The sequence below is a fragment of the Monomorium pharaonis genome, chromosome 2, assembly GCF_013373865.1.
Source record: "Monomorium pharaonis isolate MP-MQ-018 chromosome 2, ASM1337386v2, whole genome shotgun sequence".
Taxonomy (NCBI): domain Eukaryota; kingdom Metazoa; phylum Arthropoda; class Insecta; order Hymenoptera; family Formicidae; genus Monomorium; species Monomorium pharaonis.
In genome coordinates, this window is record NC_050468.1 from 13,936,997 (window position 1) to 13,953,208 (window position 16,212).

General features: G+C 26.6%; 1 protein-coding gene across 1 annotated transcript; it reads right to left on the reverse strand.

The window, feature by feature from the left end:
* Positions 1–57: 57 nt before the first annotated feature.
* On the reverse strand, positions 58–13,806 carry LOC105836637 (probable G-protein coupled receptor Mth-like 2). Its single transcript, XM_028189761.2, has 10 exons — positions 13,357–13,806; positions 11,490–11,558; positions 10,708–11,067; positions 8,045–8,369; positions 7,168–7,450; positions 5,219–5,418; positions 5,066–5,144; positions 3,635–3,810; positions 2,415–2,595; positions 58–1,038 (listed from the first exon to the last, which is right to left on the reverse strand). Exons 1-10 carry the CDS (start codon positions 13,633–13,635, stop codon positions 804–806), a joined length of 2,187 nt encoding a protein of 728 aa, XP_028045562.2. The 5' UTR covers positions 13,636–13,806; the 3' UTR covers positions 58–803.
* Positions 13,807–16,212: the final 2,406 nt, after the last annotated feature.

The following is a 16,212-nucleotide window of genomic DNA, read 5'->3' on the forward strand; positions in this document are numbered from 1 at the left end:
TCTGATGCATATGTTTGACTCACATACTCCCCATATTAAACATGCAACGTGATCGTATTTTTTTTATTGGAGAATTGATTTCACATTAAGTTGAATGTTATTACATTTTATAATTAAGTGACGTTGAACAAAATCTAAACAAAATTACCTTTTTAAAGAAGATAAAAAAGGCACTATGTGCAAGGAACCTGTACCTAATATAGTCTAATATCAATTAGACTATAATATTAAATTATAAATCCAAATAACCTTGCACGAAACGGATTGTAATTAAAATTTTCATTCACTTGTCTGTCCTAATTTCTTTTTTATTATAATGTCATAACATGTTAGAAAATATTTACAGAAAAAAGTGATTTGAGTCGCCTCGGTCTATTATATTCGTAATGCTTTCTGTTGTCCTAAAAAAAATTACATTTTTCCTTTTCCAAAAAATATAATACAAGACCTAAAAAACGGAGATCTGACAAAAATCTAAGATATCTTTTGTCTATTTAAGATTATTACACATTATATATTAAAATGCGTTAATTATTGAATACACTTTAATAATGAAATGTTTATAGCAGAAAAGTTTTATTTATTTCAGCTTACAAAGATACGTATTTAAAATAATTACAAATTAAACAAAACGTAGAAGCTACGTAAAGAATATATAGTAAAACAAAGATATTAATTATTCATAATACAGATTTTATTTAGATATAATTATCTTAGTTTATCAAATTAATCTTGTAGGCCGTTAACGCATTACTATTCGCAGTTTTCCCGACTCGAAGAGCAGATCGTAGCCATATTGCACATCAATTTCTTTTTAACCCTAATCGCCTGCGAAGCTCTTCATACACGCTTCCTTTTAAAACGAAGATAACGAAGATCGTTAAACCTTGGAGGGAATTGAAGACGTCGAAAATGTCATCCAATATATTTACTATCCAGTAATCAAAATATAAATCCAAATATAATATGGAGGTAGTCACTGTTTCCCAGATCCAGGGTATTCCCATGACGATGAACAGTTTAATGTTCATGACAACTCTATGAAGCAATATAAATATCATTATTTTGTAAAATACAATTTTGTTAGATGTTAAACTTATGTCCCGCTAAAAGTAAATAGCTTCAGTTGCAAAAGTAGTGACTTCTGGCAACTAAAGCTGATTGCGTTTTAAACATCTGTTCATTAAATTTGTTTGCAAAGATTAATTTGTGAAAGCACAAAACATGTTATTTGATCGATTTAAAGTAAATTGTGAAAAGTAGTTTTGTCGACATGTACTACTGTACTACTTTGTTCTGAAGAAAACTATTATTATGTTGAACTTCATCAAACGAGAAAGATGTACAGATTGCTTTAAATAATTTAGAAGTAATGATTTCAGTGTGTGGAAGATAAGACGGTTCGGAACAGTCAAAAAGTTTGAGGACATCAAATTGCAAGTATTATTGAGTGAAAATTTAACTCAAACCATCACAGATTTGTTAAAAGCTGTGACTGTTTCTAAATGCTTATCCGCAGGAAAAAATAAGGAAAATGAATCCCACATAAGTCCGAAAATGTCATCTTAAACTGTTTGTTCATGAAGACTTTTTTTGTTTGCCTGGCTGAGAAAAAGCTTTTTTGTGATGCATTAGAATTGGCGATGAAAAATGGATCTATTTTGATAACTGGTAAAACCAGGAAGATATGCTTTATTATAAGTAACTGCATCCGAATGAAACTGTTACGGTTGACCGCTTCCAACAGCAATTGTATAAATCAAACAATAAATTAATATGAAAAAGATTATCAGCACCCAATCCAATGATCAACAAAAAGTAATTCTTTGTATGACAACGAGCGACATGTTAAAAAAACCGAAAGAAAATGTTAAAGTTCGAACAGGAAATTCTATCCAGTCTATTATCCGATTTAGCCCCAGATTTTCATCTTTTTCGATCGATGCAATACACGCTCGCCGATACATACTTCTCCAATTAACGAAAAAGTTCTGAAAATGACTACAATAGATGAACGGCTTGTTTCAAAAGACAACTCGTCCTATCGGAATTTAACTTTTGCCAGAAAAATGGGAAAAAGTAATAGAAAACAATAAAAAATATTTTAATTAATTAATTCACTTTATTATTGCAATAAATGCGTTTTTAAGCAAAAGATGGCAAAACCTAAATTTAACACCTAATACTTAAAATTTTATATGTATACATACGAGTAGTCATCATGAATACAAATGATATCAAATTCGACATGTTATTCCAGCAATATTTATGATCTTCCAATTAGGTTGCGTTAGAATGATATCAAGAAAATATATACCAGTGAAGGTAATGAAATCCATACGGACATATGTGCGTATCCAAAATTTACGCTAATTGCAAGTTTCAAAGTGTTTTTCACAATGAAAAATGCTTACCTCTCGCGTTCAAAATAAAATCGTTTACTTCTGGGATTCGTGGGATCGGTATTTGCCATTTTTATCTCCGATTTCACTTTATTGTAATACCTTGATGTGAGAATAAAGAATACTATGTTGGATATTATCATAATTGATATCGGTCCCTCAAAATGAATTAAGCTGCCATATCGTGTACGAACTGTAATTTGATTAAAATCTCAAAAAACATTTTAATAAAATATTTAAAATTTATTATGATACATGAGAAAAATTTTGATGTAAATATAAAAACTTTTTTTAAAATTTATATTATTAATTATTTCATTTTATTAATCCTCCACCAGGCGATATACTCTAAATTACTAACGATAAACATACAGAAAGCGGTTAAAAGTATATCATAAGTAATCAGAGATTTGCACGATTTTTCTTACATGCTTGGATTATCTAAAAAAATATTCAGAATAAAAGAAAGAATTAAAAAAATTTTTTTTCATTATCAAGTGCACCCAGATAGCACAAAGAGTTCAAAAAGAATTCATAATTGGTGACATACAATTGAGTTCTTTTTTAACTTTCTGTGCTATCTGGGCAATTATTTGGTAATGTAAATCATAATTATTAAAGAAATTAATTTAATTGCATTTTATATTTTTACATGCCTAAAAGCAATAATTTTACTTTAGCACAAATAATTTAATTGCTAAAGAATGTCTTTTATTATTGGATAATTATAGATAATATATATTAAAAAATGTACGTTCGCTTTCTTCTCGATGCAATTTGTTTTAAATAACAAATAAATTTTCTGATTATAATTTATTTAATCTTAATTCTCAACTTTATTTATTTTAAATATATAAGTTATAACAATAAAAGAAAATGCCGATAAATAATAAAACTTTTATTTTTAAATATTAAAAAGTAAAATTAGTAAAATTACATTGATTTTGATGCTGTATATATAACTATATCAATGGCTAACTATATCAATTAGTAAAAAAATGCTGTCTTTTAGTAATAATATTTATTCTAATGATCACTTAAAGAAAATAAATAATTATTAATAATTATAATTGTAAATATAGCATTGCAAGTCAATGAATGCTACACTGATTCCCATTTAGAGAATGCGCCAAGTCAGCCAAGTCGTCACGAATCAGTAATCTTTTCGTAATTGGCAATGACAAATTTGTATTATATTATCTCATATCACAGTATTGGTATAAGTGACTCACCTACAGGCCTATATAAATTAATGTTTATTTGCAGATAAGATGGTAGGACGTTCGTATTATCGACAACGATGGCGAAGATTAACATCAAGAAATTAAAACCCCAAGCATATAAACAATATAACATAAATTTTTTGTTATGCATGCGTACTTCTTCAATCGTATTATTACGTAAAACTCTATCGGAGAAAATAAATATTATTATTTTATTTTGTCTATTATTTAAAAAATAAAAATGCAAAATATATATTACTTATATTCAATTATATTTTAAAAAAGTTAAAAAATATCTTTTTACTCAAAAGAGATGGTATAAGTAACTATACATTGAAGAGATAATCAAGTTAAACAAAGAATACAAAAACTTAGCACTTATATTTTAAAGAAGAAGAGAATATTATTATATGACTCTAATTCCTCATTTTTATGTTTTGTATGTACAATAATTTAATGGTCCATATTTTAAATTAAATACAACCTTAGTAGTTACATTCGTCAATATTTGTGTTCAATTACTTCTAGACTCAAAATTATAAATTATTGATTTTCTTAAAGTCATGAATTTAAAAGTTCAAGTATGCATTTTGTTTTCTGCAATAATTCTAATTATACTTTAATTTGGTAAAAGTGAAGTATAACTATTTATCTTGCATTTGTTATTGCTGCCATGTCAAAATGCAAAGCGAGGTAAAGTTTGTTTAATTTGTAGCAATTTATCTTGTAATGTTTACGAGACTATTTTGTGACCATTCATAGTGCAAGAAGCGCACAACATTATGATGTGTACTGTAGTAATAATAAATGTACCTCTAAGAAAAAAGTATTATAAAAGTGTGGTAAGAGTAAGCATAACTTTAGTCATACCTTTATTTAAATTTATTTATATCTTATTTACATTTTTTAAATTAAAGGTATCGATAAAAATAAGATAGAAATATAGGTCTAGCATTTAGGGTGTAACGGCGACAGATATCAAAGCGACTTAAACAAAATTATAATTGCAAACTTATAATTGCTTGTAACGATGACAATTTGCTTTATATTTATTTTCAACGATTTCAAACATATTGATCATATATCAAAGCAATATGCAAGTACAATGTACATATTTATTGCTAACTATTTAGCAGTTAGTTAACAACATTATAAGCAATTACAGATTTGCACATTTTTATTTAGACATGCTTTATTCTTATCTGAACATCAGATAAAAGAAAAATTTTATGCAAGTAAATTTATAAACCTTACTTTGCTATCTGTCGACAACGCAGCAATAACAAATGAAAAATAAATATTTATAAAATTATTCAAAAAAATTATTCAATAATCATAAAAAAGGGATAATTTTTATTTTCTGTTTAAAAAAATTAATATACCACTCATTTACCTAATATTCTTCTATTTGACCCAATTATGCGATAGTGTCTAACTAACCTGAAGGTCCTCCATACATCAAAACATATGACATTAAGCCAGGAAAACGCTGATCGTGTAAAAAATATCATCATGTAATCTGAAAAAATATTTTTTTAATGCATTCCGCAACTTTAATACGTTTGAATCTTTTTGCGACGTCTGCGTACAAACCTAAAGTTCTGCTCGTTATCGTTTCTTCCTGAATTACACCATTAAAAGCGAACCCAAGTATGCCAATATAGGTCAAAAGGAGGCTGATCAAGTAGCACATGAGCGATTTACCATGAAGATTCTGCAGACTTGGCAAACATGCGTACACCAGCAAAGTCAACAATAGGCAGACACAACTAATGATTATTAGATTGGGCCACCTATTAGCGCCAGAGTAATGCATTTTACGTTTAATATTTTGCACTATGTAAGATAAGTTTATTTAACATTTATAAGATTAACTTGTCCAACATTTTAATCAATTTTATAGATATTGATAAACCTTTTTCTAATCGCTGCATATACAACTAAAACGTTTATACCTTACAAATACTAAGTCTATTATAGAGTGCTGTTTAAATTGTAATCAGTATATTATTCAATGAAAAATTAATAGCTTGATTTCAGTATTATCTTATTTATCAGGCTGCATTCTTAATTGGAATCAATGAAAGATAGTAAATAATCATTGCTTATTACTGTTATAAATATAAAATTACGGATTAATAAGATACTAAATCAGATTTATATACAAAGTACGTTCACTTGACTTTACAAAGTTGAAACAAATCAAGCCTACCAAGTTTCATTAACATTTATTTAATGTTAATAAAATTTAATACAATTTACGGAAAAAAGTCTAAATGCTTTATATTGTTAATGTCATGTGTTCACTTTACTTTAATTTCGAAAAATTCATTACAAACTCATACTTTTCTGAAGCATATTTCCCGATATCACAGAGCATCTTAACAATATTCAAACTCAATATAATCTCTCTGTTCGAGCATATCAAAATAACTAAAGTTAAAAATAAAGTTGAATAATGGATATTAAAAATACATGACTATAATTATTAGTTAGTTGTCAAACAATATATCTTATAATCACAATGAGAAAAAGTTTTTAACTCAACCAAATTTTTTAATTTCGTTAAATTTCTTCAATCTCAAGAAAGAACCTTGTGTACATGGCCTGTTTTTCAAGATTTTTTTTTTTTTTTATGTAATCCGTAGATTGTAAAAACATATATTTTCTTTAACTTTAATTTTCAATAATAACGGTATAATAGCGGTTTGAAAATGACGTCTGGAAAATGCCCCGTTAAAATGGGGTTAAATCTGAAAAATTACAGATCACAAAAATGATCTAAAACAGAAAATTCAAAATAGGTTCTTTAATTTATGCAAAAACGTTCAGCATGGCGTTTTTATTTTATTAAAATTCGCAAATTTGCAAAAATGACGAAGTTTAAAAAAATATTTTCTATTTTTAAACAATTGTTAATAACAATGTTTTAAATTAAAAAATTAAAAATTGAAGCACATTATGCTGAGACCAATTACCTATAGAACATTTATACTAAGTTTCATAAAGATTAAAAGATTAGTTTTTGAGCTACGTTGCACGGTATGCGAAATTTTGCGTTCCGAGAAAAACGCATTTAAAGTTTGAGTAACAAAAATCGTAAAAAAATTGTAATTTATTTTAACTTAATTTTTAACGCAGTTTTTTGCTAATCTGTGATTCCAAGGCCATAGAGCAGATCTTCCTGTTTTTTGAACATTAAATTAACATTAAATTTATTACAAAGGACCGAAAGGCCGAGTGCCCGACAAAGGTTCGTCTACCTGAGTGCTCAGCCCAATTCAAACGTTTCACTTTTTTTGAAAATAAAGTACAAGGAGGTCTCTGATCACTTTCTAACTTTTTCTATCATATATTCTAGTGGAAATTTTCTATCAATTTAAGCAAAATTTAAAAATTGCTCAAAAATTTTATTTTACACAAGATTCCCTCTTTAAATATATATTTTAAAACTATATTTTAAAACTATATTAAGTAATTTAATTAAATTAAGAAAGTTAAATTAACTATTTTTTCAATGTAGGAAAATAAAAATAGTATACCTTAATATTAGTATTGTTTCGTCATACCGGATCTGTACCGTAATTTCGGAATTTGTACATATAAATAAATAAAAAACATAATCAAAATTGGCTTCGGATTGATAAATGGCGTCTATACAATACTTCTTTTGGTTATACACACTATAATACAAGTTTGTGTTATAAATAACATTTTTAACATAAACATATCCTTTTGATGTCAGGAACCATTCAAACTCCCCTGGACTTATAACAATTCTGCTCTGTAAACATCTATCAAGACGTCCAATTAAGACTCCGTAGTCTAAGCAATCAAAGGAAAGTTCATTAATTCCGTTTTTCAGTCGAATTATTAATAATTAACAAATTACTATCAATAATTTGTTAATTATTAATTTTAATATACAAGGTGTCTTCTGTATATTAAAATTAATGTGGGTCAACGCTCGTAAAAAGGTAGAAGGGATCGAGACGAACATAAAAGTACAGTATTGTCTTGGGTTAGGTCCACCAATAATCGAGATATTAACGTATGGAATCTGTAAATAATGTAATTAATTTCTATCGTAATTGTGAATAGTAAATTAATGAAAGCTGATTATACATTCGATAGATTTTTTTCTTTGTGTTATGGCTCGAACGGATCGAGCTCTTCCCTCAGCGTGCTCTCATTCGCATAATTTGAAAAATTAGTACCTCGATTATTGGTGGACCTATCCTAAGACCTAACCCAAGACAATATTGAACTTTTATGTTCATCTCAACTTCTTCTACCTTTTTGCGAGCGTTGACCCACATGTTTTGGGACATCCATATAATAAAAAAGCATAGAATAAGAATAAAAAATTGAATTTTTTCTTAAAAAATAATAAAAATGTTTATATATTATTAAAAATACCTTTATTCATGTCGAAAGAGGATAAAGTCGTTTGATTTAACGCATTTGCAAAAGCCTTGTGAAAATTTATTGATAAGTTGGTATAAAATTTATCAGCTTCCTTGCACACTATGCTTGAATCAATAATGTAGGGAAAAGTATTTTTAGCACAACATTTTCTGATGCAAGCGTTTACATCGCAGAATTTCGGGTCTCTACAGATACGGGCTATCAATGTTTGATTAGATTTAGAATCCTGTACCATTTCAAAACATCCGTTATGTTTGGAAACCAGAAACTTCTTTTTGATGGTAATTGAATCATTACTTAGCCGTGGAACCATCACCTGCCAAGTTGTTTAGTTCGTATAACTATTTTAAATCACACTAATAAATTCAAAATGTGCTTAAATGCGATTAAAAGGTAAACGTTTTGTTAATTATTTTATACATAAGATATTTAAAAAAATTTTTCTCTAATAAAAGAAATTATGATATTCATTACGGAAAATGTGTAACATTTATTAAGAAACATCAAATGCAATTATTCAATTTGACCTGACTGGCCTCATATATATTTAATAATTCTAAATGTATACAATTTAATTATATGTATTAACGCACTTAAAAAGGACCGAAACCTACGATCAAAACGTAGTGCTATATTAAATATATATGAGGCCAGTCAGGTCAAATTGAATAATTGCATTTGGTGTTTTTTATACTCACTGACGAACAAAGGATTATATAATTAATTTATTAAGAAATCCTTGATCACATGTAAATTGAAAGATATCAAATTTTATAGAAAGTCTTTTATATCATATTTGATTAATTTTAAAAGTTTTCAATTTTTAATTTAGATTAAAAGTTTTTAATTTTTAATTTAGAGAAGAGAAAAGAATTAATTTATATGTACATATATAATTAAAATATAATGATTCAACGAAAATTTATTTAGATCTAATTTCGAAAAAATAAAATTATGAAATATTGAATAATAGATTTCAAACTTAAATCTTTTATGTAAAAAATATCTCAAATTTGAATTAATATAAAGCATATGGAATAATTCTGATATAGTCAGTATCTAACAAAAATTTATCAAGTGCCCCAGAAAAAAATTTTTTATATAAAAATATATATAAACGTATATAAAGTATATTACTATATCTTTATACTAGTTTCTTTTTTTGTAAAATTTTTGTTTGATATAAAATAAATAATAGTTATATTGTAAAGACAGAAACTAATTAAAAAAATAGTTTATGCATTGTTTCTTTTACAAAAAGATAAGTTTAAAGAAATAAGAAAAAATTGCTCATATATGACCATGTACAATATTTTTGATACATAGAATATATGTATATGTTTATATGTATAGGGATAATTTTTTGTTATTTTTTACACCTAGCTTTTTGTAAAAAAGCAGTGCAAAAATGATGTTTTTAAATAGTTTTTATGTTTACAGGATGACCATTATTTTTTTATATCAAACAAACATTTTACAAAAAAATACTAATATAGTAACTACACATACACAATACACATATACAATATATATATATATACACACACATTTATATAATATTGTATATGTATTGTATGTTTTTTGTTTATAAAAAATTTATTTATCTATTTTATCTATACATTTTAAAATACATATTTAAATAATTACTACATTATATTTGTTTATTATTTTTCTCTAAAAAAATTAAAGAACCAAGAATCTTGCTAGAGTACATGAAAGGAAAAATACGGCTTTGCTGGGAGGATATGCAACACGAAACTTGTAAATCATCTTAGGAATTTAAACCCTAAAATGTAACATCAGGATAATTTTGTATTTCAGCGCGAATTAAAATTTATTTTTTATTTAACAGATGAAGAGATCGATTAGGAATACCGACCATAATTCAATTTAAAGTCTTAGGAATAGAAAGGGACCCTAGCTGGCGTCAGAATGCCATTAGCCGCAGTACAGATAAAGTAAGAAATTGAGTACGTTTTTATCCCAGTTTAATAATTTTGTTTTCGTTCGAATATTGTTATACAAAACATTGTTTTTTCCATCGACATAAGAAATAGACTGAACATCACGATAGACAAAAAGGCGCTTGTTACAGAAAGAAAATTGCTGCGGCTGCGTTTGCGCGAGCTGCAACGTTTCTGTGTATAAATCACAGAACCATACAATGTGGCAAGTGCCGCTTGGAGTCATAAAAATATTTTAATAATTTTTTAAATTTTAATAATGTATATTATATTAAAAAATATACATTTTTTACAATTTTATAACAAAATAAAAAAGATTAATTGTGTCTTTGTTCATTTTCTTCTTTATCTTAAGTTATTTTTTTTAACTTATATTTGTCAAAATAATTATATTTTTTAAACAGTACTCAAAATCCATTTTATCCCGGCAATTTATCTTTTATCTTTTCGAAACTACTTTATTTTTTAAAATTCGTTAAAAATTGATAAAAATACGATAAAATTAATATTTAATGTTAAATAATATTATGGTGGATTATACCATCGTCTTTGTCATAACAAAACAAAAAAATTCATATAGCACAATATTGATTTGAATCCATCAGTTCAATACAGAACATTTAGAAAGGAATGAGGTACATTTACATTCCGGTGATGTATTAGGTAAAAAAATTAATTTACTGTTCTTACCTGAGTATATGCTACCTTGCTCACCGAAAATGTAATATTTCGCAGAGAAACATCGTTTGCGTCAATTTCATAATCGATCATAGGCTCTGCGCATTCTGGTGGACCTGTAGAAACTGCTAGTCTTGTGTCATCCGATCCATTTAACAAAAATAATTTAAGTTTCTCTAACACGTTTAATCCGGTAACACAGGCTTTCGTGCGAGTGTCAAAAACTGCATGGTGAGGGCAACATTTTCTAACGAATATAAATTGCCGAAAAGGTACATCAACTGTATCGTTCTGTAGATAGTGAAGGACTATTGCTTTGTTGTAGTTTGTTTTTTGCAAAGAATAATTCAGTTCCTTGAGACATGTTAGGACCTACAAAAATCTACAAATAATTTATAAAATAAATGACAACAAAGATGACATATTCAACAACGAAGTATCACGACAGATAGATAGTGTCTCGCGCTACCTCATATACGAAATCTTATTAATGATATGCACGATGAACACATTATCGACCCCGATCAAGCTTGACAGGCACTTTAGCATCCTCTTTTTTCATACTTTAAAAGGAGTATAATATTTGACAGAACTTCTAATGTAACATTATAATTTCGGAAATTAATCGTGAAGGCTTTGTTCGTTCGATAAACAACATGTGAGACTCTTCTTTCTTTTCACTTTTCAATTGAAAGAAAATGCAAAGCAAGAAAAATTATTTGCTCGTCCCACAAATGCTGTGTCTTATACATCTATTCCAATTTATACATGTATTACAGTTTCGAATAAGTTACCTTTACTCCTTCTATTTCTTCTGACTTTTGTGATGTAAATTCCGGCGTAACATAAATACTAGAGTTACCCTACAGAAATAGAATAAAAAATTTAGTACAATTAATTATTAATTAATTATAAATTTTTAATATGACTCTATTATAATGTATCGAAATGTTATATAGCAAATACATAAGTCTCTTAAAAACTTTTAATTCTTTAGATTTAATGACAATATTAGAACTCTCAGCCTCATAATGCAAGATAGTAATGTTTGTATACGGTCGGTATACGGCATCAATTCAGAAGTCTTTTATATTGATAAAATCAATATAAAAGCCTCAAAATTAAAATTGTTTTATTTCTAATATATTTATAAATACATCTATAAAATAGGATCAATTGTAAACATGTTTACAGATTATACACGTTTATTTAATATGTGCTTAACATTGGATAGCACGTATGTTTCTATGTTTTTATATGTTTATTACATCAATCGATGTTTACGAAAAGTTAAGTGTATTTATTTACGATCTGTAACATGATTTAAAAATGTCACCGTTTTTTTTGTTATATAACAGTTTTCAATTTTTCTCTAAAAGAATGTAAATGTATGAAAAGTATGAAATGTATGAAGAATCGTACGGTGAGAGAGACGTCCTAAAATGACGTCAAACGTTGTTACAAACGTCATTAAAACGTTTTTAAGATTATAATTAACGTCATTTTGCTACTTGGAACAATTACAAAAATATTACAAGCAGTCATATATGTATAACAATGATACTTAAGAATGTTACTTAAAAAATGGTTAATTAAAGTAAAATAAATTATATATGTATCAGATCCAACAATATACGTCTTTTCATAATAATGGAAATATTATTAATCTTTTAGAAATTGAATATTTGTTAATTTTAAACCCCCCCCAAAAAATTATTCAAACCTGTGCATCAAAAATGATCTTTTCTCAACTGTCATTTTACATTCAAAAATCACATTTCGTCGCACAAGTAAAAAAAAATGTTGTGTGCAACATGTAGAGGAGAAGATTGTAATATGGCCACACATTTACATTTTATACAATAACTTCATTAATAATCAAATAATTTTAAATTGAACTTAACGATTATATTTATCAAAGTATTGTTTCATTAGATTTTAGATTCAAAGTTATAAAATATTTACTATATTTTATATTATGTATAAAAATGTAGCTACATTGCATAATATGTCGAAAAGAAACAAAGATAGTAATATGGCCACTACAAAAATAAATGTAAAAAATTGCTTTTGTTTAAAAAAGTCATGATATTTTGTTACAAAATCACATATTTACATAAATTGTTAAATTAGAAAAACTGATAATTTATACATGTCACAAATTGTTAGTTAACAGTAAAGCGACAATCGATTTATCAAGAAATTTTTTCGACATAGAGATGATCAAAAGCTACAGAATTTGTCAGTTAATAACGGAGATAATACGAGTGACCATACTGTCTACAGTGGCTATAATACCATCTTCTCATCTATTAGAATACAGTATAAATTAGTTTTGCTGAATTATCGTATTAATTTTAATATATTATTTTTTAGGAATATTTAATTAATAATATCTCTTATTTCTTATTTGCTATATAATGTGTTACATCAATACAAAATTTAATATTTATCGAATAATTTTATGAACATTTTTCTGCTTGTTTTTCGCCGCATAGTATATTTGATTATTGCATTTCAAATACAAGCAAAAAAAAAATGAATTTTTTAAAAATACGTTTCTTTTTCTACTTCTTTATTAAAAATAGTTCTATCTTAAGCAAAGAACACAGTCTTATTAGAAATAAAGAAAATCACTATAATTCAACTATTACACTTTACCTGCAAGAAATTGTTGAAATTGTGATAATTCTTGATAAATGTCATTTCCCAAAGGTTATTGTCGCAAGAAAACACTAATCCTGATAATGCCCCGATTGAAGATCTCCCGTTCGAGGAAACATAATTTTTTGTCACATTTATTGGTACTGAAACGCATTCTATGCGGGAATTTTTTATTAAGAAGATTTCTGTTGGTGAACGACATTTTAAGTGCGATTCTACTGACATTCTTGTCAAAGATAATAAGATTAGACCGACCAAAAAGAACTTTGTGATCATATTGGCATTAAAATATAATTATTTATTTATTCAAAGCAAGCAATCTTTTCTTATTATTATCACTTTTCTAGATATTGATATCACGTTCCAATGTTACTATTCTTGAAATATTATATATACATATACATATGTGTATGTGTGTATACTCCCATTTCCTTGGAGTTATTTCAAAATAATATTGATTTATTTTTCACTTTATTTTAACATCTTCTTTTCTTCTGTATGTATATTTTATTTCAATAAAAATTTAATATATGTAATTCATTAATATGTGTGCATTGTTGATTATTTTTTACAAAAGAGAATTTTTTTTACAAAATAACTTTTTTTAGACTATTTCTTTTGCTCTCAGATTATTTTTAATCATATTTAAAGTAATTCTTTATAGTATCTGCTTAAATCCGTTTTATAAAGATATGAAAATTTAATTCATAACTAAATTAATATTAGTTTGCACTTAATTTCACTGTCATGACTCTTCTTTTGTTGTAAACTTCATTTCCATCAAGTGATATCAATTCAATTGACGTCTATATAAATATCATTAAACACTTACTCAAACAGAGTAAATAGTTACTATTTGTTTAATAACTTACATTACTATTTCTTTATTCTGCGTAAAAATTTATATCGTTAGAATTTTAAATTACATTATAACTTGTCCGATCAAATTATAATTATGTAATATGTATTTATTTTTTTTTATAAAAAATTCTGAATACTTTTTAACAAAAAGATTGTTTAAATATTTATAAATTTTAACACTTTTACAACTCGAATCTTCATGTATATATATTTTTCCTTAAATTCACTTATTTTGTTTATCTGCAAAAAATCTGAAGATAAAAATCTATTTAACGCATTACAGTAAAAAAAAACATACAGTTCATTAAATCACTTATTTACTCTTAATATAAAAATTGCAATCTTATTTATCCAGCTCTTTTCTTACTCACCAACCATTTTATCTTTTTCGAACAAAGTTAAATAGTGAGTCGTCTGTACAGTTATTTATTTGTACGTTCGATCAAATTATAATCTTTGTAAATAATTAAAGGTATTCTTAGCATATCGATTTTAGTATTTTTCTACCCAAAAGTATACTGCTGTTATCATAGTCAATCAGTATTTACTCCGCACTATTCTGCGCGAGATGTGATGAACACGAATGTACAATTAGGACTATCACCGTTCACCGTGTATTTTTTGACAAACGAATCAACCGGCGGAAAGAAGGCAAAATGGGAGACCTTTTTATTATAATCAGAGATCGAATCGCGGTTTCGTTTTTCCCACTCCAAGAACGCGCTAGCGGCCAAGCACCCCGAGCAGTACCGTATATGGTCGCGCCAGTCTAGCGCTTCAATGTAACAAAAAGAACACCCTCATGTAAAATGCTAAAATATCTTTTCGTATATAGAGTGATTCATTTTAACTGACGCACGTAGTTATGTCGTAAGATTAGCCATATGGCAAAACATTTTGTATACAAAAGTTGTAGGATTTCTGGGTATATAGCGATAAAAATCATATATATACTACTTATTTTTAAATTTATAAGTAAAATATATTTATAAAAGCAGTACAATTACTAGATTTTATCTTTTCCAAATTGACCAGCATGTGCTCAAGTATTACGTTGTTTGTAACAATAAAATAAATAACGTCAATATATACTATCATTATCTTATATTTTTCTACTATAACTATTCATTGCAATTATACTCATATAGTTATTAATAATAACAAAGTCGTCAGGATAAGTCAAAATTTTTTAAACAGAATTAAAACCATTTTTATATTTATTAAAAACGTCGGTTCAAGTAGCAAAATTTGACGTTATCAAAAAGTTACAATATATCTATTTAATTTCTAGAAAATCACTCACCGACAAAAAAAACGGACAACCAAATTTTTAAATATCTTTCAATAGCAATAATTCCGCAATTAATTATCGCAAACAAGTATCGTGATAAATCAAAGCTCATAATTAAAGCTTAAACTTTTCTTTTTACGTCCAATAACCAATCTATAAAACGCCCAATAAAACCAAAATTGAGTTACAATAAACATTTTACAAGATGATAGACGTTAAAAATAATGTTAAAAAAAATTTTTTTTAATTATTGCGTTACTCAAGAAAGTCATCTTTTTGATTTAAAAATGTATGAATTTTTAAGCTTATTTATTTCCTAACAAATTTATGTTCTGAACCCTTTTCTAGAATTTTTTTTTTAACAGAATTATATCGTTTTAAAGAAAATGTTATAAAAAGAACAACTTTTTCTTTAAGAATTTATGAACAAAGTGTCACGGAAAACTTTTTCAAAAAAAAAAATTGAAATAAATACTTTAAAGCTTATAAATTTATTTCTCTTAAAAGTAAACGATTAGATTTAAATGTGTGAATGCGTATGTATATACACAGTATGTGTGTATTCTACTCTTGACATTACCCAGAATCAACGGTATATAAACGAAATCTGATCTCGTGTGTGTGTGTGTGTGTGTGTGTGTGTGTGTGTGTGTGTGTGTGTGTGTGTAAGTTTTAACCGTCGCTCATTAAATGTTAAATTG